Source organism: Micropterus salmoides, unplaced genomic scaffold (genome assembly GCF_014851395.1).
Source record: "Micropterus salmoides isolate LMB-PRFRI ecotype aquatic unplaced genomic scaffold, ASM1485139v1 Ms_hic_scaffold_20, whole genome shotgun sequence".
NCBI lineage: Eukaryota > Metazoa > Chordata > Actinopteri > Centrarchiformes > Centrarchidae > Micropterus > Micropterus salmoides.
The window spans coordinates 12,212,547-12,234,089 of NW_024041151.1; the positions used below are offsets into that span (position 1 = coordinate 12,212,547).

At 38.8% G+C, this 21,543-nt stretch overlaps 2 protein-coding genes across 15 annotated transcripts in view; one reads left to right on the forward strand and one right to left on the reverse strand.

Annotated features, from left to right (window-relative positions):
* Positions 1-9,242, forward strand: part of mapk10 (mitogen-activated protein kinase 10) — a 37,219-nt gene extending 27,977 nt beyond the window's left edge. For 5 of the 11 annotated variants that reach the window (XM_038734582.1, XM_038734584.1, XM_038734574.1 and 2 more), the window contains exons 11-14: positions 665-691; positions 1,788-1,851; positions 2,151-2,228; positions 4,936-9,242. In XM_038734582.1, coding sequence (XP_038590510.1) covers positions 665-691; positions 1,788-1,851; positions 2,151-2,228; positions 4,936-5,078 — 312 coding nt within the window. In that variant the 3' untranslated portion in view covers positions 5,079-9,242. Of the gene's footprint in view, positions 1-664; positions 692-1,787; positions 1,852-2,150; positions 2,259-4,930 lie in introns of all 11 variants that reach the window. The other 6 variants (XM_038734577.1, XM_038734578.1, XM_038734579.1 and 3 more) reach the window with 6 other exon arrangements.
* Positions 9,243-11,704: 2,462 nt separating this feature from the next.
* Positions 11,705-21,543, reverse strand: part of arhgap24 (Rho GTPase activating protein 24) — a 75,522-nt gene continuing 65,683 nt past the window's right edge. For all 4 annotated transcript variants that reach the window (XM_038734279.1, XM_038734282.1, XM_038734280.1 and 1 more), the window contains 5 exons: positions 18,499-18,631; positions 16,738-16,811; positions 16,483-16,604; positions 15,175-16,357; positions 11,705-13,853 (listed from right to left, as the gene is read on the reverse strand). In XM_038734279.1, coding sequence (XP_038590207.1) covers positions 13,589-13,853; positions 15,175-16,357; positions 16,483-16,604; positions 16,738-16,811; positions 18,499-18,631 — 1,777 coding nt within the window. In that variant the 3' untranslated portion in view covers positions 11,705-13,588. The remainder of the gene's footprint in view (positions 13,854-15,174; positions 16,358-16,482; positions 16,605-16,737; positions 16,812-18,498; positions 18,632-21,543) is intronic.

Below are 21,543 nucleotides of genomic sequence, written 5' to 3' on the forward strand. Positions count from 1 at the left end.
TCTGTATCAGTGAAAATTGCTGCATCAGTACATTTATTAATTATGTTTTAAATTTTTGGTTCACATCTCATTTTCATTTTCCTCTCACGTATGGTTTTATACTTTATATCTGAGTTCTGAACCATCACAGTTTTTAGATTCAGTAATATAACCCCCAATTTCTGCTACTCCTTAGATACAGAAAGTCAAGTTTTTGCTGCTTTTTATAATAGGCCGACTTAGTGCATTGTTCTGTTTTTATTGTAAGAGTAGTAGTGTTTCTGGTCTATTTGGTAAAGTCTAATTTCTTCTTCATTGCCTCATTAGGTATGAGGTGACAGTGAGATTGGGAAAAGCCATCTGCAGCTCCATGAAGTTGTACAGATACCACTTCTACTTGCAGCAATACACTAATTAGTGCATGACCAGCTGATGAATTTCAGCGTGAAACGTGAAATATCCCGCTGGTTAATAGTAGCTTTTGTAGATGCCACGTGATACACCTCCATTGCAGTTATCAATCATTTTTAGAGGATTTCATGCTGTGCACTTGTGTAAGTTGTCTAGCCGTTGATGGTTTTAATTATGCTATTGTTGTTAGAGTTGATGTGGTGTGTATGATATGGCATTTCAACACATTTTCTGCTGTTTTCCCTTTCTCTAATGTCATCTCATGCTGATGAAGGCCAGAGATCTCATCCAAATATCCATGGTAAATAACAACCGCTCTGCATCGAAGAAAATGATTCAATGGGACCTTTGTTTATAAAGAGTATAGATTAAAGGAGACATTTGGACATATTTTGGTCAGCACTGTCAGTCATTAATCATGATAAAAAAAGAATCAAAATAAAAAAAATTTCGAGAACAGAATACAATCTGCATATGGCATTGTACTAAAATATCATCAATGGGATATAGAGGCTTTATTGTAGTGTGTAAAAGAGGTGCGGCTCTGTCTGTGCAAATCCACAAGGCTGCATGTTATCCCGCTTCAGGATGGTGAGAAGCTGAGATGGGATAACTCCTGTAGTAGGATATTAATTTGACAAATTCTTCTCACTTCTGTCTTCCTGTAGCTGCAGAAAACTGACCTGTAACTGTCCCTCCAAGGTTGTATCAGAGGTTAATGGGTGGTCCTGTCACCTGCAGGGAGATTATGCTGTCAGATTCTGGGGCAGGATCACTATGAATGAGTGATAAGAAGGGTTGGGTGCCACATTGAATATTTGTGTACTGTTAGATGAAATGACAATCCTATATGAGGAAATAGGCACTTTTGCACTTTTTTTCTTATCTAAATTTCTGTCAGTTGTTTAATGAAATATTTTAATATATTTGGACAGACAATGTATTGGTATTTTAATTATATAAATCAATCACCATTTTATGTGAAGGATGTGTTAAGGATAAATAAAGTACTGTCTGTTAATTTTCCTTCATTTACATTATTTATTTTCTTCATATTCCACATGTGCCTACTTTGTATGCCAGCATCTCTTTGTGTACATACAGAACAATGTTATGTTAATATCAAATTACGTTAATAACAAAAAGTGTTTCTCATTTTGATATTTTTTTCATGCCCATATTTTAATTTATTCGTAAACAGTTTCCATATTCCATATTGCCAAATTCAATGCATCATTATGTAAACATAAAACCTTGTATGTAAGTGTTTTTTGTATGGCTATTCCACCTGGAGATATCCAGTGATATCAGCCATAGATATTTCATGTTAAATGAATCTTGTTCACTGGGTTGTTCGCCAAACTGTTACTAACATGACGGTTGTGCTCTCCCCCTAGCCTCCACCTCAGATCTATGACAAGCAGCTGGATGAAAGAGAACACTCCATTGATGAATGGAAAGGTGAGAACAGGAAATCACCAAAAGTGGGTGACCTGGCAATATTACAACACACACTTTATTCTGTATGTGCAGTAATGAATTTTGTGTGTCAGACAAAAAATAAATACATTTGTATTTATATTTTAAATATATCTTTTTCTCTATTGAAGTTCCCTAGTTTGTTATCTGCTTGTATGCTATCATGCAGGGTTAGACTGTTTGACAGCGTTGTCCTTAAAGCCAAGAATTAAATAGTTACAGTAAATAGTCCAGGGAACAAAAGAGATAAATTACTCCTTCTTTTCCTTGCTCCTCGGCAGAACTAATCTACAAAGAGGTGATGAATTTTGAGGAGAGAACGAAGAATGGCGTTGTGAAGGGACAGCCTTCACCTTCAGGTACTCTCAGTGCATAACCCTAATCGCTCTGTAAGTGAATTTACTATAACCTTAATGGAGTTACTTGTAAATAGATATACCCATCGTGTTGTTGACCATGTGTCCCCGTCTCTTGCATCTCCTGTTTTTAAACAAGTTAAATGCAGTGCAGTGTTGTCATTTTGTGCCAAGTGTATTTGTTAAATGGCATTGTAGGACAGCTAATCAGTAATTGCTAAGACTGCCTTTTAGTGCAGATCTTTTTATAGCAGATGGTGTTTGCATTTTTACGAGTGTGTATGTGTATATGTTTAACATGTCATGACATCTGGGTCCTCTGGGGTCCATCACAGGAAATGTCAGTCCTCAGCTGCAGCTGACATTTTATACTGCTCTGTTCTCTGCAAGGGACCTTAAGTGCTGTTCTCATAGTTTGCCACAGAGGGGCAGTACAGAGTCATGTTAGCATATTGATCAGGCCAACCAGACACTTGGATCCGTTTGAGTATAGCTCATTGGTAGGTTTAAACTACAGCCATTCTGCATAAAAAAACAAAAACAAAAACAGGTGTATTTTCAAGATTAGCTAAGCTAAATCCTACAAAGACAGTAGTGTCTGCTGACAAGGAGAAGTAACTGCCACATGTGAGTGTGAAGGGAAATAAATGTGCATCTAAGATACAACATAGTCTCTCACAATACTTTCCTTATGGACAAACCAGTCAACCCTCTTCTTGTAGAAAGTTTATAAACTTTCTGCCTTTCTCAGCAGGGCCAAATATTAATATGCACAGTCTTGCTCTGAAAAATTATGAAGGAAAGACGATACTTCAGATATTATAATGAGTAAAGAGCTCATACTTTAGGATGAATTTAACAAATAATACAACAGCTGCTTTTCATCTTCTTCTTCACTCTGCCTCTCACAAACTCATCACCTCCATCTTTCTTAATTTTTTTGCCAGCCACTAGTAATTAAGCAGATTGGCTGGCCTAGTGTCTGATGCTGAGTTCGGCAGACACATTGCACTGAAGAAGCTGCAGACAGTTTTGCTTTACTGCAGCAGGAAAACACAAGAGCTGAGAGCATACATGATGCCTCAGTCAGAACCAAGCACACCCTGGAGCTCTTTTTATGTTACTACGTGTGTGTTTCTAGATATAGTGTATTCTATATCTTTAATGCTGTATTATTATTTATATAGTTATTTCCAGGCCAGCGCTACAGTATTTGTCTGTACCACATTGTATATTATCAACAGTATTATTAACATATTCACTATTATTCCTAGACTACACACACTACACACTTCACATCTCTGGAAATATCAAAAGAATAGTAGTGCACTGAGTGCAGGGGGTGGCTGTATAGTGCAAGACTGAGTAATGATTTAGACCTTATTAACAGTGCCAAAACAGCACACAACAAGAGTTATAATTCTACATCACAATTACTTATTTTTTAATTAACCTAAAAGCTCAGTTAGTCTTCAATTTTACTAATCTTTCTTGTAACTACTGGTGAGGTTTATAGGCTCAAGCATCTTTCAAGATTTAAACTTGTGCTGCACCCCCATGGTGACTTGTAACAGATGTTTCTGATGTATTTAATGAAAATAAACCTGCAAGTGAAGTGACTGCTGGAATTAATGCCAGCCATTAATCCTGCTTTGTTCCCTGTTTTATTTTGGGTCAGCTGAAGTGCCCACCAGTCTCCATTAAGCAATAACCTCCCACAGGGAACAGACACAAATAGCAGATTTATAGTTGGCCTGCACTGTACAAGTCCACTGTAGAAATTATGGGACTACCATCATGCTTGGAAGTCAAAATGGTTCTTTAAGCGATTTCCTCATATTGGCAATACCCTTAAATTCTCATCCTTATCCTTTTTAATCAGACTTTACTCTTTCAACTCCCATGACTGTTTTTCTATTGATTTGCTCATAAACTTATCAAAGAGAGCAAAACCCCCTTAATCTTTGTGCCATCTGTACCAACATGTCAGATCCAGAAAGTCAGCTCATCAAACAGAGACGCCTACAGCCTTTTATGAAGCGCTCATCTTATTACTCATGACAAAATAGCAGCTGAGTAGACTGAATTAGGAGTTCTTTAATGAAATTTCAAAAAGTTTACTGCCCGCTGCTTCCACCTTTGACTTCAAAGCAAGATCAAAATGAGAAAATCAGTTGTTGTTTAAAAATGTCTGAGCAAAAAAAAATTTGATAAAACAACTGAAAATTGCTTCCTACTAAGCTTAGCTGTAGCAGACTCCTTTGTGGTACATAAATCATAAATGTTGTCATACCAACACATGTGTATGGCATTAAAACAAAATAACTTTAGCTTATTCAGCATAAGATAAAAACCTAACCATGCCTGGGTTTCTGCTAAAATGCTATCAATGTATTAAGTAGCTACTTGCTGGTGTGTAAATGAAACCACTCACTGCAGCCTTTGATGATCTTTCCTGTGAAACCCATTGGACCCAAACCTTCCTTACCCCTGCCTCATTATAGACACACTGTGAATGTGGTGTCCCACAGGTGTTATTGATGTTGTTGACTTCTCAATGTCATGGAACAAACTCAGCTACAATATTTGTCTCAGTGTACCCTTTGTGTGCACTTACAAAAATATATCTTCTGGTTGTATTTCTGCACCTGTCTTTGCCAGGACTCTTTTACGTTGTAACCCCCTGCTGCTGTTGATTCCCTTAGCACAGGTGCAGCCGTGAACAGCAGCGAGAGCCTCCCACCCTCCTCCTCCATAAATGACATCTCCTCCATGTCCACCGACCAGACCCTGGCCTCAGACACTGACAGCAGCCTGGAGACCTCTGCAGGACCCCTGGGGTGTTGCAGGTGACTAGCCGCCTGCCTGCGCAACCCCATGTTTTTCCGTAGGTGAAGAACCCAACCAAAATGACCAACTGAAAATCCGAAGAAAAAACCCCCAGTAAAGATCAAAATGAATATACTGAGAACAAATACACGAGTTATGGAAATGCAGAATCTGAAATGATGAAATCTAAAGCCTGTGCATTCTCATTCAAAAACAGCAGTGGTATTAAAACTGAAGTAAATGAGCTGAGATATATGTTAATGATCCTCTAGTTGCTTTGCTTAAATTACCCCACATACCTTGTATATGGCATCCAAACAAAAATGACCAAATGCTTAGACTTGCATCTCCTGTAAAGTGCATATTGGCTGGCTGCTGGTCTCCCAATTCCTTACAAAAGCATTTATGCTCCAATCATTGTGGCGAGGTGGGCTGCCATTTTACTCATCACTACTGTACAATACAAACTTCATTCTCCTTTTCCCCTTTCCCTAGCCAACCCTTATGTAACGACACTGCTGTATTTAAATCTCTAGGCTTGGTCTTAGACACCCACATCTCTACCCAACACAATCCCCAATGTAAGGTTGCCTGATTTGTGTGTTTTTATGTGGTTATTCTGCAGGGATATGTAGCCGCTCTCACCCAGAGCAGCGCTCCCTGCACTACTTGTAAATAATGTAATTCTGTACAGCTGAAGGGCACAGAGTGGGACTGACGGCCAGTACACTGGGAGTTTTTTTCTGACTAGCACACCTTGCCACAGCACTGCTTTCCACCTCAGTTGCCCCTGCCTATTGCTGTAGTCCTGCATGACTAGATTTACAACAATGCTAATCTCACTGTATGTTAAATGAGTCTATATAGAGACTTTTGTTTATATACGATGTAAACTAACTCCAGACATGGGGGGTCTGGTCACAGGATAGGTGTGTGTGTGTGTGTGTGTGTGTGTGTGTGTGTGTGTGTGTGTGCGTGTGCGTGTGTATGTGTGTTAACTACAGGCAAGCCATTAAGACATTAGTAAATGTCAGGGCTGAGTTTGGGACTTAAAGGGTCAGTACACTCAGTAGAGTGAATTATTTTGATTGTGCTCAGACTTGATAAGATTACCTTAAAGGGGTTTAAAAAGTCTGATATGTGTAATGTCCCTTTTATTTCTCCTGGCAGTGTATGATAAGCCCCTCCACTACACCATGGGCTGACACACAGCCCTGCATGTCGTTATGTACCACTAACTCCTCGTAGGCACAGGAGGTTGGTCTGTTTCGCTGTGGTGTTACCACAGGGAGACTATTCTTATTTATTTGACTGAAACTTAGAAGGCCTTTAGAAAGGGATACAAATGATACAGTGGGTACTTTAAAAGCAGGCGAGGAGTGTTAACCTCGTAGCAGTGTATTATTGTGCTCTAGAAGTAAACTCATTTACATAATTTCACTATACAATTATTCATTTGTTAATAAAAAAGGAACTGGACAGAGTTATGTGGACAACATTATTTCTTAGATGGAAGATTTATTTATTGATGAATTTATTTTGACAGATGGAACCTGAAAATGGCAAGTGCCTTTATGGAATGAAGCATTGCAAGTCCATAAATTATATTATTTTTGGTAATTTTTCTCCTGCTTCTTCTTTTTCTGCCTTAAAATTATTTGAAACCCCAGTCCACTAAATGTAGTGGAAACATTTAAGAAATTAAACACTGTTTGGCCAGATGTTGGAGCTAACTTTGTGGTGTAAAATCAATTTGCTTTCCCCACATTATATAACTTAAGACACATTTATGTGTATGCTAGTTTTAACACAGCATGTAAGGTTTTCTGCCATTTTGCATATTGATTTAATTTAATTTCTCAATCAAACTGAAGACATTGTTTGCACTGATCTTGCAAATGCTTGGCAGCTGTTTTGCACCCTTTCCCTCTCACTTCGAATCCATTGTTTCTAATTAAGAAAAGTAGATGTGGAGTATGTTTGGCAGACTGGAATCAGAGAAGACAAAGTCCTCACCTACACACAATGTTGCACCCACAACCAGCCATTTGATGTGCATCCCATTCAAAACATAGTATATTTTCACTCCTCACAACATTTTAGCCACAGTTATGCAATGGTTGATTGCAATTAAGGTGTTACTACAGCTTTCTTTTCTGCTTTAGATAAAATACACTTCAACTAGAAACCACAAAGGTGATCTGTTAGTTGTTTCTGTATATGTTATTTATACTTAGTTAAAAATGTGAAAGAAGAAAGGAATTCCCATTATGTTGGTTTCCACTGGCATAGATCATGTTCTCATGCAGGTCTAGTGTGTTATGGGGTGGGGAAATCAAAACTTATAAGCGAAGAAATTATTTAAAAATGAGATATCTGTGTTTCTTTCTCGGACGTCAAAACCATTTATAACTATTTATATCAAAAGCACTATATTTCCTATTCATGGAAATTGCATGGTTCATTAGTCCACTAGTTTAGAGTAAAGGTTCAAGCCCAGTATTTGTTTCTTAATATGTCATTCGACAGTCTAACTATATCTCTATAATCTCCGGTTCAGCTGCTACAACACAGGGGTTTACTTTTTACATGGAGTTTACCTGTCACTGTACATACAATGTGTCAAAATCCTTTCCCACAATAATATACCTAACTTCAAATAGCTACTTTGTTAACACTCTTTCCGCCTGTGGCTTGTGTACAGTGAACCGCACACAGACATAGAGTACCTTCGCAGAGCTAAAAGGGTAACTGAGGGTGGCGTCTCCAGAATAAGCTACGGCTAGCTTGGCTTTCTGTTCAGGGTCTGGCCAGGGCAATCCTTCAAAACAGGGTGCATCTTTGAAATTGTTTGTGTTTTAAAAATGTTCCAATGAATTTGTCACAAAGGGGTCAAATGTTTGAGTGGACTCCCACACCACAAATACGCACTGTACTGTTGCAGTTATTCTACAGGGCATTTTTAACCATTCCTGCCACAATATTGGTTTCCTATCTTTACATGTTCTGGTCACTGAGTACAAATACTGAAATATATTCTGTCTTTTTTCTTTTCGTTCTCTGAATGTGATCTTTTTATACGACATCCCTCCAGACAATTCTGTTGTAATAAAAAGGTGCTTTTGGTCCTGTTTAATGCTCCTGAAGTAGAGATGATTCTAACACAGAAACAGCTGGGTTGTCAGCACTGAATGTAGAAATGAACTGTTTCACTCACATCATTGCTGCTTTGTCATCAGTGTGTGCATGTGTGTGTGTGTAATTTCAAAGTAACCAGCATTGAACACAAACTGTCTGTAAGGTTGAATTGGAAGATGTGATCTGGCATCTGGGACGATTATTTTACAGTACATGTTTTAAGATCTTTCTTTCAATGCAAGATCAAGACTTTTGTGGGATTGCGTATAAGAATGTTTGATGGAGAGTCAGTGCAGTCATGTGTTTGGAAGTAGTTCATGTGCGTGTTCATGTTCAGTCACGTAAACCTTAGAATTAGAACTACCAATCCCGTTCCTAATTTTTGTCACGAGGGTCTTGAAATGATTTCTCGTGGATTCAGGATTAGCCAAATTCTCATCTTTTAGCCATTTATTTACAATCTAAAGATGTTTGACTTGACATTCAGCCATAGGATACACCTTGTACTCAGCTGTGCCAACAAAAAAATCTTTGGACCCAGTACCTGTGATCCCTTAGCTTATTAATTTATCACTTTCACGTCATATTGTAAATAACAACTTTCCAACAATGCAATAAACTCTTTATTGCACTCAGACAGGGAGGCAAGCTACTGCAAGAGTCAGGTGATGCTAAAATGTTTAGAGTCTTAAATGTGGACTAAAATGTGGAACTCCATAAATGATGAAACCCTGTATAGCTCATCTGAATCAGGTGACGTTGCTCTTTGATTCTTTTATGATTCCTTCTCTCTTGTTTCTTTTACTCCGTGCTGTTTAAATGAATCCTTCTTTTGACATTGTCAGGTTGAAAAAAAAAAAAAGATATCTGTTTCACGCTGATTTCAAAGCTTCAGGCTATAGCGTTTCAAATAAAGTCAAAACAAATGCAAAAGAAAAAGAAAAAAATTTACTGAAAGCTGTTACTGTAAACACAACATTTTAAAGGAACTGTGTATGTAAAAATAGTATATGTATGTGATTGAAAATAAACAAAACCTTTGATCTTGGACTACAGTGTACCTTTTTTCTTTTACCTGTGTTGATTTGCAATTCAATAAGTTTGATTTCTGTGTGCCTTGTCATTTTTGTTTCTGCCCTTCTTCCCAACCATCTGTACAGACTGTGACTGTAATTCACTTTCAGGCCCTCTCAGTTCCGCTGTACAGACAATTTAAAAGCTGGCTTCTATTAGCCACTTCTTACACAGAATGAACAAAAGAAATGTATGTTTACTCAACTACTGTACTTAAGTACAGATCTGTATCTCCAAATGATTTTGAAATAGAATTTTTCTGATAAACTGAAGGATTAAGTGTTCCTTTATGGGCTGGGAAAAATCTCCTAGGATTAGTTACAAAACTGAAAACAGGGCTTTTTCTGAGCTCATGAAAAGTTGACTTTTTAGAGACATGGTTCTCACAGGACATGGACACTGCAAATATGATGATCTTATAGAATATGATACACTGCAGATTAAACTACCCAACCCTATTTAAAGTAGTTAAAATTATCATAACTTTAAACAACTACAGCTGTAAAATGCAACATACACAACAATGCAGCAGTAATATTAATCTAAAACATCATAATAATAAAAAAAAACACTGACAGGGACCATTTTAATGCATAAGGCATTATTACTTTTACTTAAGTACAGGATCTGAATACTTCTTCCACCATGGGAAGTGGGCAAAATGAGTATATCATGGTATGATTTTTTGACATCTACATCCTTAAAACTGTGGTAACCTTTTGTGGTTGTATATTAGGCACTAGAAGGTTTGTTTGTTGGTGCCCGAGCAGAAACACTTTTAAGAAATATTGGATTTTTATATGATTGTTTGCATCAATACATTGAAGTATTTAGAACTGACAGGTGTTTGAGAAATTGGAAAAGCAAACATTTGGTTAATTTAAAATCTTGTGGTCTATTAAGTATTGATGTTTTATTGTAACAACAAAATAATTCGGTGTTTTAAATTATTTTATGAACCTGTGATAATGCCGTATGGTCAGTAAACTAATTTATTTCATGGGCATTTCATTTGCTGGATTAGCCAAAAGCAGACTAATGTTGGCTGGTTAACCTGTCAACGGTAGCAAACAAGATGCTTGATTTATTACTGTTCTTGATCTCAGAAAAATAAATTTTGCCCAGCAGTGTTTAAGTTTTGGCTGTAAATATGTCATTTTTCTGATTTGAAAGTGAATCTGAAGTTTTGATTTACACCATATTGGCTCTGATCTCCACCACTTCTTTTTCTGGGCCTCACGGTCCCCTTTCTCCATGGTGCCTTTTGCTTACTAGTCATCAATGGCATCAATTACATGTGAAATTTCAGAATTGAAAGTATTCAAGATCATCAAAATAATCTGAAGCTGGGCCAGTTTCAGATTTGATGGCAGTTTCCTGATATTCTCATTAAGTTTCAGATCTAATGTTGATTTTTGGTGTAATAGAAAGATCATAGAATACACAGAAATGTATAGATACAGCATCAAACACAATGACATTTGAGATGCACCCTTAGTAAAAACTAGATCTAGAGTGTGCCCTCTATTATTAGTTAGCTCCTTCACATGTTGAATCAGATATAACGTATCAAGTATGGTAGAGAGTTCAATGACATTTTTGTCAGTTACGTTATCTATGTGTAAATCACCTGTAATGACTTGGAAGTCAAATTCACCACAGGTGATTGAAAGCATCTCAGTGAAATCCTCACAGAAATGTGCAGAGTATCTTGGCCTGTATATGACCGGGGTGGCGATGGCACAATGGATAAGACTATACCTTTGGTGTGAGAGACCCAGGTTCAATCCCCCACTGTGACCCGTCCACCATTGTGCCCCTGAGCAAAATGCTCAACCCCTAGTTGCTCCAGAGCGACCTCTGACATGTATAGCAATTGTAAGTCGCTTTGGATAAAAGCATCAGCTAAATGAATAAATGTAATGACTATATAATAGAGAGAGAGAATTTAATTTCCATTTTATATGAACTTGTCCCTAAAAAAGTAACAAACACTCCCCTCCTTTTTTGTTCTGTTGTGCTTCACACTCAAACATGAAGTTTGGTGGGGTGGATTCAATAAGGATCACATTCCCAACATTAGCATCCAACCAAGTCTCTGTTGAAAACATAAAATCAAGCTTGTGGGAAGTTATACATTCATTGATTAAAGCTAGTGGGAAGTTATACATTTATTGATTAAAGTTTGTGGGAAGTTATACATTTATTGACTAAAAGTGATTTGCTACACAGGGACCTATTATTAAATAAGGCTAGTGTCAGATTTTTTGGAGCAGGGTCTGAGATACTTAGTTCACAATGTGAACCAGATTGTAGGATTGGAAGAGTTTACTGAATTTAATTGGAAAATGATCGCTTTTCCTATTATTTACCCATGTGGTGTCAAATACAAAAAGTTCCAACTATTAAAGACATACTCAAAAAGTAAAATTACAGACTCAGATGAAAATGCATTTTTATTCATATTAAGTAATTTTTTCAAAAGTTCCTTTGTGTGTCAAGTATCATGTCATGAAAATATTCCACTATCCCTTTCCTCCTCTCCCTCTTGCCCTGTGTCCATAATCTGCTCTTTTTTTTGTGGAATTCACAGAACGAGGTGCCACTGTCAGCTTGGCTTAAGCCGGTTACTTCTCGGTGAAGGGTGCAAAATGAGAAGCGCAGGCTCCCCTCCCTCCTTCAGTTATTCAGGCACTTTTCCCCCCTCCCTGTGCACATTCCAGATGCCCTGCATTGACCAGTAGCAGGTTTAAATGGGACCTGGTCTTCAGAGGAAGAATAGCCAGCGGCAGACATGTGCACACAGGCACACACAAAACTTCTTTTGACAGAAGTCCAACTCAGGTCTGTTATGCATCTTGTTTTGTATACATTAGCATATCCACATTGGGTGTAGTCATTTGGTTCAAAGCTACATAAATACACTTACTAAGGCTTCATCAATATGCAGTCACTTTACAGACATTCACTTATTGTGCACCAGTCCTCATGGACTCATGCACACACCACGTTACTAAATGTAGCAACCAGGCTCAATGGAGACACACTTGACGCTGTAATCCCATTTTTCACAGTTATGACCCACAAACACAACTTGGTGTTGGTACTTGGTTGCTGCAGCTTGTTATTCTGTGCTAGGTTAGGATGAAAACCAGTTGTGTCAGGTGGATAAATTGTCAGACGACTACAGGATTAAAAGTGGCATCTCATATGCTCAGAGGCGGCTTGTGAACTGCAATTCCCACGAGCTTTCATACAGTGACAACAGCTACATCTGTTACTGTAAAGAGTACATTTTGTCAGCTGAAATTCTGAATTCACTACCAACATTTATATTTTATCTGTTTTGTTTTGCCAATGACCCATCGTGCAAGTTACAAGCTACAAAACATTCTTCAGTCAGCATCAACTCAATACTTGCCATATCCATCTTAATATGCGTCAAACCACAGTGCAGACTAACAAGTAGTGTATACAATTATCTATAAAATATTTACAGTACAGGCTCTTTTTTTTGGTCATGGGGTATATGAAACAGCACAGAAGCACAGGCACATATACAGTATTTTGTCCAATTTAAATGGTACACACATTGATCAACAGAAACATTCAGTACCACCTTGCTGAGACTAAACAAACATGTAAGTGCAAGGAAAAATCATAATATAAAATATCACACATTGATAACTTTGCTTAAATATCAGATAAACATTTAAGTATTACGTTCAATTATTTTTACATACATATGACACTGTTTTTCTGCATTGTTTCCCTCTATGTACATGAGCAGATATAGAATTACGTGGAACATGTTTTTGGTTAGATTAAAAAGATGAATTAAGATAGGGAGGGGTCCAAGGTTGGTATTTTTGATTTATTTTACTGAATACAACATTTTTAAACATTTTGCCTTCCTTCCTATATGTCTCTAGGAGCTAAAGTAAAATAAAAGTAGTACTGTGAATCATCATAGACTATGGTGTACGGTGCCTTTACTCCACTTCCCAGTCAGAAGAGTGATTACCACCACAGTTTGAGTAGATTGGAGAGAGTCTGTGAGCTGTTTAAATAATGCTGTATTTACAGATAATGACAGTCTGGCATCACTCCAGGTGATGTCTACATTTATACAGGTGCCTTGCATTATCCCCACCTCCTATTTCTTAAATTAAAACATCCATTAACCATTGTAACGTAACTTACCTACTTGCCCTCTACAACCAGCAGCCAAATCCTGTTTGGAGCCCTCGTAATATTCACATCATTTAATAAACCATTTCCAGTCTTTACTAGCATTTCAGCCCACATGCCCCTGCCTTCCTTCACTGTATCCAGATGCTGTTGTTACGATCTGGTCGATGCGGGTCGGTGGCTGCGGTGTTGCCAGTTGCAGTGAGATCACTAAACGTGGAGAAAAACTGCTCCATCTCTTTCTGCAGCATCTGATTTCGCCGCTCAGCGTCATCCTTGGCACGCTCAGCGTTGCGCAGCTTTATCTCCGCCATGGTGTACTTCTTCCTCTCCTGGTCCAGCTCTTCGTGGAGGTTCACCATTTCGGTCTCCAGATCAAGGTTACGCTGCTCCAAGCTGCAAAGGAGAGCAGCAGAGTGTAATGACAAAACAAGTTGGAAACAGCTGCTTACATTTTTAATAAGCTAATGCCGACCAGTTACTAACGCTAACGTGGAAGGATTTGTTCTACTAGCCTGTAGTGATGCAAAGCAGGGGATAACCAGCTAGATTAACACCGAGCTGGTGTTTTATTCTACGCAACGTTCAATTTACATTTATTGTTGCTTTACAAATACTCTGCTTCTTTGCCAGTCTCAGTCGCCAGAACTTAAATGACCCACATAATAAACAATAATGCAAATAACGGTGCAGGACAACACTATAGTGGAAGACTCATTCAGTACAGTAACTTTACTTACTACGCTCTAACTGTTACTAAAGATAATGGATTAGTTCAACGTTTTGTGCGATGTTGTCTCTGAGTGCTTGCTCATTAGTTTGAGCATGTACATTAGCACAGGCTTGGAAAGAAGTGGTTGCAATCTGAAACATCACTGCTAAAGGCCTCTGAAAACTACACATGACCCTTTTAATGATTGATAAGAATTCAATCCGTTTATGTGTGGTGGTGGTAGGGCATGGACTTGTTTTACCACTGGTTTAATCAATACTTCAAAAAGGATGTTCCATTTGAGGAAACATGTTTCCCAATATTTTTAACTACTCCTTTAAGCCAATTAGTGTGTCTCCCAAAATGTAAAACTTTATCTTTAACATTCGTTTTCAAACTAGCTTCTCACTTAAGAGTTATCTGGGTATATTCAGAAAATTATGATTTCCAATCAAGTATTCAACATGAGGCTATAACCTAAATAGCAGCTACTTTTTGCAAATAACATTAACTCTAGATTATATTTTAGTGTTGTTTTTTGGATTTGTATTAGAGAGGTGTTGATTGAACTTCATTATTATTTCGGAGGCTGTAGTTTGTGGTGCTGTTGAATTATGCGGAGAGGTATCAATGAGGTAGAGTATTTAATAGAAATATCTCTCTGTATAACGCTACATAGTTCAACATCACCACAAACTATAGCCTCCAAAATGGATCATGCAGTTGAATCAAGTAAAGTGAACATTATAACTGTCATGAAGGTAGGATTTATTGCAGGACTAATAAAGTAGCGACTCAGTGTACTGTGTGTATTCATTTATATAATGGTTAATGTAAAGACAGTGCTGTTCAGTAGATAAAAGTCGTAAAGTTGTTGCTGCCCCAACATAGGTAGCAATGTTACAACTGTCTGCCAATGTGTGTATGTTAATGTCCCTCATTTATCTTTAGGAATGTCCATCTAATGTCATCCCACGACACTATTTTTCACAGATGGGTCCCTACCTCTTTATCCTGGCCTCATACTCGGTCTTCTGCTTATGCATCTCCTGTTTAAGGCTGGCCACTAAACTGTGTAGAGCACTGTGACTGCCGGGTCCATTACCAACGGTGAAACCATCACTATTATCACTACTGCTGGTGTCCCGACTGCTCCTCCCTGCTCCATCTCCACTTCCTTCTCTGTTGCTGTTTCTGCCCTCCCCCTCTCCTCCTCCACCAGACTGGGGAGGCTCATTATGCTGGGCTTGTCTATCCAGGTCTTCATAGTGACCTCCGTAGAAGTCCTGCTCAGGGCAGGTAGTGGTGGAGGAGCGACAGGAAGTGGAGTTGTCAGGAAGAGAGATTTCACAGGAGGAGGTGGACCAGGTGGCACTGTCTACGCTCTGTTTGTCCTCACAGCTGCTGTTCAGACACGTGTTGGTGATCTGGTTCTGCTGCTGAAGGTTCTGCTGGTTTAAGTGGACATTGTCATACGTGGACAGACGGTTCTGATTGGATGTTTGATCCCCGTTGGAGCAGTCACGTGTTTTGCTGTTCTCGCGTAATGTGACGCAACCATTTGGTACCCAAAGACCATTGCGGCCGTTTAGACTCCCCGTGACCACATCGGTGCCGGAAATGCCCATCCGCACAATTCCATTCCCGTTCCCTCCAGTGCTGCTTCCACTCGTCACGCCACTGGTGCCCATTTTTGTGCCGGAGCCTTTGAGAGTCCCACTGCGCCGCACCGGTAAACTCCCAACTCCAGTCAAAGTCTGGCTCCTTTCTTGACTTGGGTCTGAAGAGGGTGAGGAGCTGAAGGAGCCGTTTGTAACGATCCCACTGCCTTTACTGAAAGCTGGGTTCTTTTTAATAGTCAGTGGTGGACTGCGGGTGATGTCAAAGCGTCCCATGACACCATTACGAGGGCTTGCCGATCGCGGGGAGCCACTGTTGTCTACACGTTGGGGGTGCAAAGGAGACTCGGGTGCTTCCCAAACACACTGCCGCACCACCTGCGTGTTGTTGTTCTCTGCGTTCTGAGACACTGTAGTGATGGCAGAGGTAGTTGTGGTGGCTTGTCGCCGTTGTAGTTCGATGTTGTTGTTGACAAGCTCCAGGGCCGTGGGGCTGTCCTCATCCCCAGGGAATAGCACATCATGGCGTCCAATCAAAACGGCCATTAGCTGCTGGACCAGAACGGTACCTGACCATATGAGACCACACATGAGACCTCCTTTACTTTTAAAATGTTCATTCAGTTAAGCTCAACATTAAAGAAAAGTGTGTCACAAAGCAAGACACACATACATGACTAGCATGAATACTGACCTTCCATAATAGCTACTGGATCCTCCACCTTCGGCCTCAAGATATTTGGCCCAAAAACTGTGGCCAAGTTTTGGACGCTCATTTTATTCACTCCTGAATATGACTGGACTTCATCTAGAAATCTGGGGAACAGGAAAAATATCTACTTTTCGCTTTTTGCTTATTATTTTAATGTTTGAATAATCAATATAAAATATTATAATATAATATTTGAAGCAATTTGAAATATCTTCCACCTTAACAATCAGTTAATACCTGCAGATGTACTTGAGAAGGTTGTAATTCACTGGAGGTAGACTTTCCACAAGCCTTCTCAACTCCTTCATACCCTGCAGGTGATGGGCACTTTTTAGGTGACATAAGTTCAGTCATGAACAATAAATCATATCAATTCATACCACAAGTTATGATCAATCATGGGCAGTTTATGTCATATCATATCAAATATAACTATCACACCCACAAAACAAGTAGAGAACAAAACAAAACAGGACGAAACAAACTCAGGATTCTTCTGCCATCTAAAAACATTGAGTATTAAATTATTCCCATCATTTTCTGAGGTATGCATACAAAGGTATGTTTACTCTATAATACCGGGGTATTCAATTCAAAGAGGTCCAGTTAGAGAAAATTTCCTGAAGCAAAGGTCCGGAACATCATAACGACTAACTCGCGTTATCATTCAGTGACTGTCAAATCAAATAATATTTCAACAATAGTTCATTTTTCACATCAAACTGGAGGGATAATAATAACTACTCTGTAATAATTATAAATGTAAGTAAACTAAAATCAAGTGCTTAATGTCAGAAACAATGAAATAAAAAGTGTAGCTTGAAGTGATTGAAGTGTAGTCTCAACCAATTTTATAATAATTACTCAACACATCTTAACAAATGAACAGCTTTAATGCCTCCTCATCTCTTTTATTCCCTCCTACAAACCATTTTCCTACTTTCTGTTGTTCAGCGAGAAACGTGAGCTCTGGCTTGGAGATACGTATATGAGATATTCTGGTTTTGACTGCCCTTTGGAAGAATGTACATGTAAGAATCTGTACATACTTGATTAAAAGCCATGTGAAATCTCTTTTCTCTTTCGTCTCCTCTCTCCCTGTGTGTTTCCAAAAACGTCTCTGGTGTATCTTTTTACCGGACTCGACTCGCAATGCTTATCGGAATGCACAGATTTGATTGGCTGAGCAGCATCACATGAGACGATAGGAACACATGTAATTGGTCTGTGAGTTTCCTGTGCCGCTAAACCAGTACAGTAAATGCAAAAAAAGCTGCGTCACAAGGTGGTAATTCTCAATAATAAATCGGCTGTAGGTCCGGATTAGTGACCTCTGCCATAATAGAATGAGTTATAGGTTTTAGGAAAAAGGTTTTTTGTCTTCTAACTACTATAAGAGTCCATTTGTCTTTTTTTAACATAAACATGAATGCAAATAACTAATCAAATACAAAAATATTATCGACCAATATGATGATTTGTATACTTTCTATATTTCTGGATCATCAGTTACCAGTGAATTACAACCAAAAAACACGCGGTAATCCACTGACAAACCAAACACTTTTTCTGCTCGCTCAGTCAGTTTTTTTGTTTGTTCAAAATCTTACAAACTGTACACAAAAGGCACAAACTTGGGCTCTTAAGTGAAAATGAGAGAAAGATGTTTTGGACACTGTGAGGAATCACTAGACTCGTCCCCTGCTGTGATACAAGCCTTACAAAAAGAAAGAAAGAGAATTATATTTAGATGTTAGAAGTCAAGACAGGCACAGCAAAGTCATTGTGTGAGAAACAGCAGAGCACGGCAATGGATTACCGGGCAGAAAGAGGCCGGCTTTAACGCCACAGAACAGGACATATGTGAGAGCTTTTCAGTGCTGAATTCTGATATATAAATTGACCTTTAAAAAACTTTATGTAGAGGAATAAAGTTTGTGAAAGCCAATTCATTGCTAGAAATAGGTTAAGAGAAAGTCATCCAGTACTGTTTCTTACCATTTCATCATCTTTGCTGAGGAGCTTGGCGCTGGCCAGAAACTCATCATACTTGTGGAAGGGGATGACGGGCTCCGGCAGCTCTCTGAGATACAGCTTTAGTAGAGAGGCTACTGTATGCACATCTGTGTTACTGTGGAGAAAGAAGGGACAAACAAGAGGTAGAAATCGGGGAGGTTATGAGTACATGGCATGGGGGCAAACAAAATCCTCATGAATATTCCTGCAGCAAGAGGACTGTTGGCTGGATGGGTGGAATCAGAAGGAAAAATTATGCAAGATTGCCATTTAGCTTATTTTAGCAGCACAAAGACTGGAAACAGGGGGAAACAGCTAGCCTGGATCCATCCAATGCTAACAAAATCGACCAACCAGAACCTCTACAGCTCCCTAATTAATATGTTATAAAACAAAAAAGTTTATACAGCGTACAACTTACTTAGCTAAACTAAACTAAGCTAACAGGCAGTTGGCTGTAGTTTTTTATTGTTTAAGAGCAAATTTCAAAGCAACAGAATGACAGATAGGTAACAACAAAAGCAAGAGAGGGAACAACAACAACACTGGGAAAGCTTAGATGATCTGCCAAAAGGCAAGAGGATTTCCACTGTAGGATCAGAGACACTAACGAGCCGACGAGGGGCAGCTGGTGAAGCAGGCAGACGGAGGCTAGAGACAGAGTAGATGGTACGAGTGGCGGATGGTGTGAAAGAGGGAGGGCAGAGAAAAAGATATGTGGATTTGGTATGTTCCATCACTCATGCATGTCATCCTGAGTTATTGACGAAGGTTGTCACATTAAAAAACAGATCTCAGTCTCTTAGGACAGCCACTTACACACCCTATCAATAGAAGGCAGATTGTAACTGCAATGTAGCTGCAAGATTGTGGAGTGTTTTAAAATGGCCAACTTTACAGTAGAAATAAACATGTTTAAAGTCTTATACAAGAAAAGGTTTGGGTTTCTATAGCTACTTTCCCCATTCATTTTTATTTTTATATCACTTGTTTAAATGATATTAAGGCTTAAAGTTATGCATAATTAAGGGCGTGGCTGGTTTGAGTGACAGATGTGTGCTGTCACAGGTGCCTAGCTGCTAGGTGGCAAGGCACTAGCTCTTTGCTAGCTCTGACCACGCTTCACTTCAGTCTTTGCCCATTTTTGAATTAGGCAGGAGTTAGGCAAATCAGGCACTGCCAAGATGGCGTTGACTGGAGATTTTGTGCTCTTCAGAAACCTGTGGGTGACATCATGGAGACTATGTCCATGTTTAATATAGTCTATGGATTAGTGATCTGCTCAGCTATAACTTGTCCTGCCCTAAATGGCTGTTCACCCCAGCATTTAAAATAGAGGTATTATGTGACAAAATCAATTCCTTTCAATGGAATTTCGACTAGCAGTAAATTTGCACGCAAGGGTGAAACAAAAGTAATTTTTCACGTTTCACACTGTTGACCAATAGCAAACCTTCACTATTCATTTTTATTTAGTGCCCCTCACAAATGAGGCATTCTTTTTGGACAGTTATGTGACAGGGGTTGATGGTACAAATATATGTCTCTGACAGTCAGCACGCTAGATCAATTCAGAAAAGCTACATTTAAGATATACTTTTAATAGAGATGATTTTGTTTAGTAATTTAGCATTAAAAGCAGATCCATTTCATGTGTCTCAGTGAATCAGCAAGCAACACAAATGGAACGCATTTACTTATTAACCCAATTAATCACACCCGTTCTTTGCCTGCTAAAGACATTAGATCACCATTTTGTACTGCTGTGTTTACAATGCTGCACTGCACTGATGAGGTAATGGCAACGAATGACAATAAATCTGAGTAACATTTCATTTACTTTCACATAAAAAACCTGTTCCTCCAATTTACCAGCTGTTACCCCTCAGTGTGGTAAAAGCAAAACCTCCTTTACTATCTGCCAGTTAATTACTGCACAGATGTGTTCAAAAGAAGAACATTAGTATTAAAATGAACATAGACAGATTATAAAGTTCAAAATCAATGATAGCTGTTAATTTTTAAGTGGCGCACAACACAGTCACAAGAAAATGCATGTAAATCTGACAATGAAACCAAACATTCATCCTTTGCTAAGATATGTATTTATGTATTACATTTAGTGCTGGGCACCCATTTCTAAAGAATTGAATTCTAAAGTAGTGTATTGCGCACTTTTAATTTAAATGTACTGCTATTTACACAAAAGTGCAATAACATGTGATTTGCAAACACCAGCAGTATTCCCTTTACACAGTAGCAATAAAATATTTCTTGTAAATCTCTATTTCCCAATGCCAGGGCGTTACCTTTTACACTTTCTTAAAACAAGTTGTCCAGAGAGTCCAGAGCCACGTCATAACAGGCACCTTCTGAGCAACAGGTTAAAATATCTGTGTTCTTGTTTTTTTTTCTGAGCAGGAATCAGCAGAAACATTTTCTTTTATCAGGGAGCAGCAGAAACAGTCTATGTTCTGTAGCAAGTGTTCCTGTTAGAGTGAGATGAAGTGCTCGCCTCACGCACATGCCCACCCGCTGACAAAGTTGAATTGTCTTGAACTTTTGTACGCGACGCACAGCACAAATCATTGGAAGAGAGACTGATCCTCGCTGTTTGTGAGTTTCCATAATCTATTACAGTTTACTAAATAGGACATCAACAGGAGGGAATTCGCATGGCTTTTGTTTATCTACTTCTCCCACACGCTGCATCCAGCGTAGCCTAGTCTGCTGAAGCCTCCCTCCACTGCTTGTTTGGGTGGGTGATTTGCAGGCTGATCAACATCCCATCCCTCCTGACCCATGGTTTGACTGTATGTGTATTCAGAACCAGTGAGCAACGGACTTTCAAAATAATAATAATCCCCTTTGTGTTAGTTAGTCTTGTTTAGCCACATTTAAATTCAGGCTGAGTTTTCCTAAAGGTTCCTTGGTTTGTCACAAAGGATCCTTCTAAATGTCTTTGTTTAGATTTCCAGTGCAAAACAGGTATTGAAATCCATCATTCAAATCTCTGGATGCAACTGA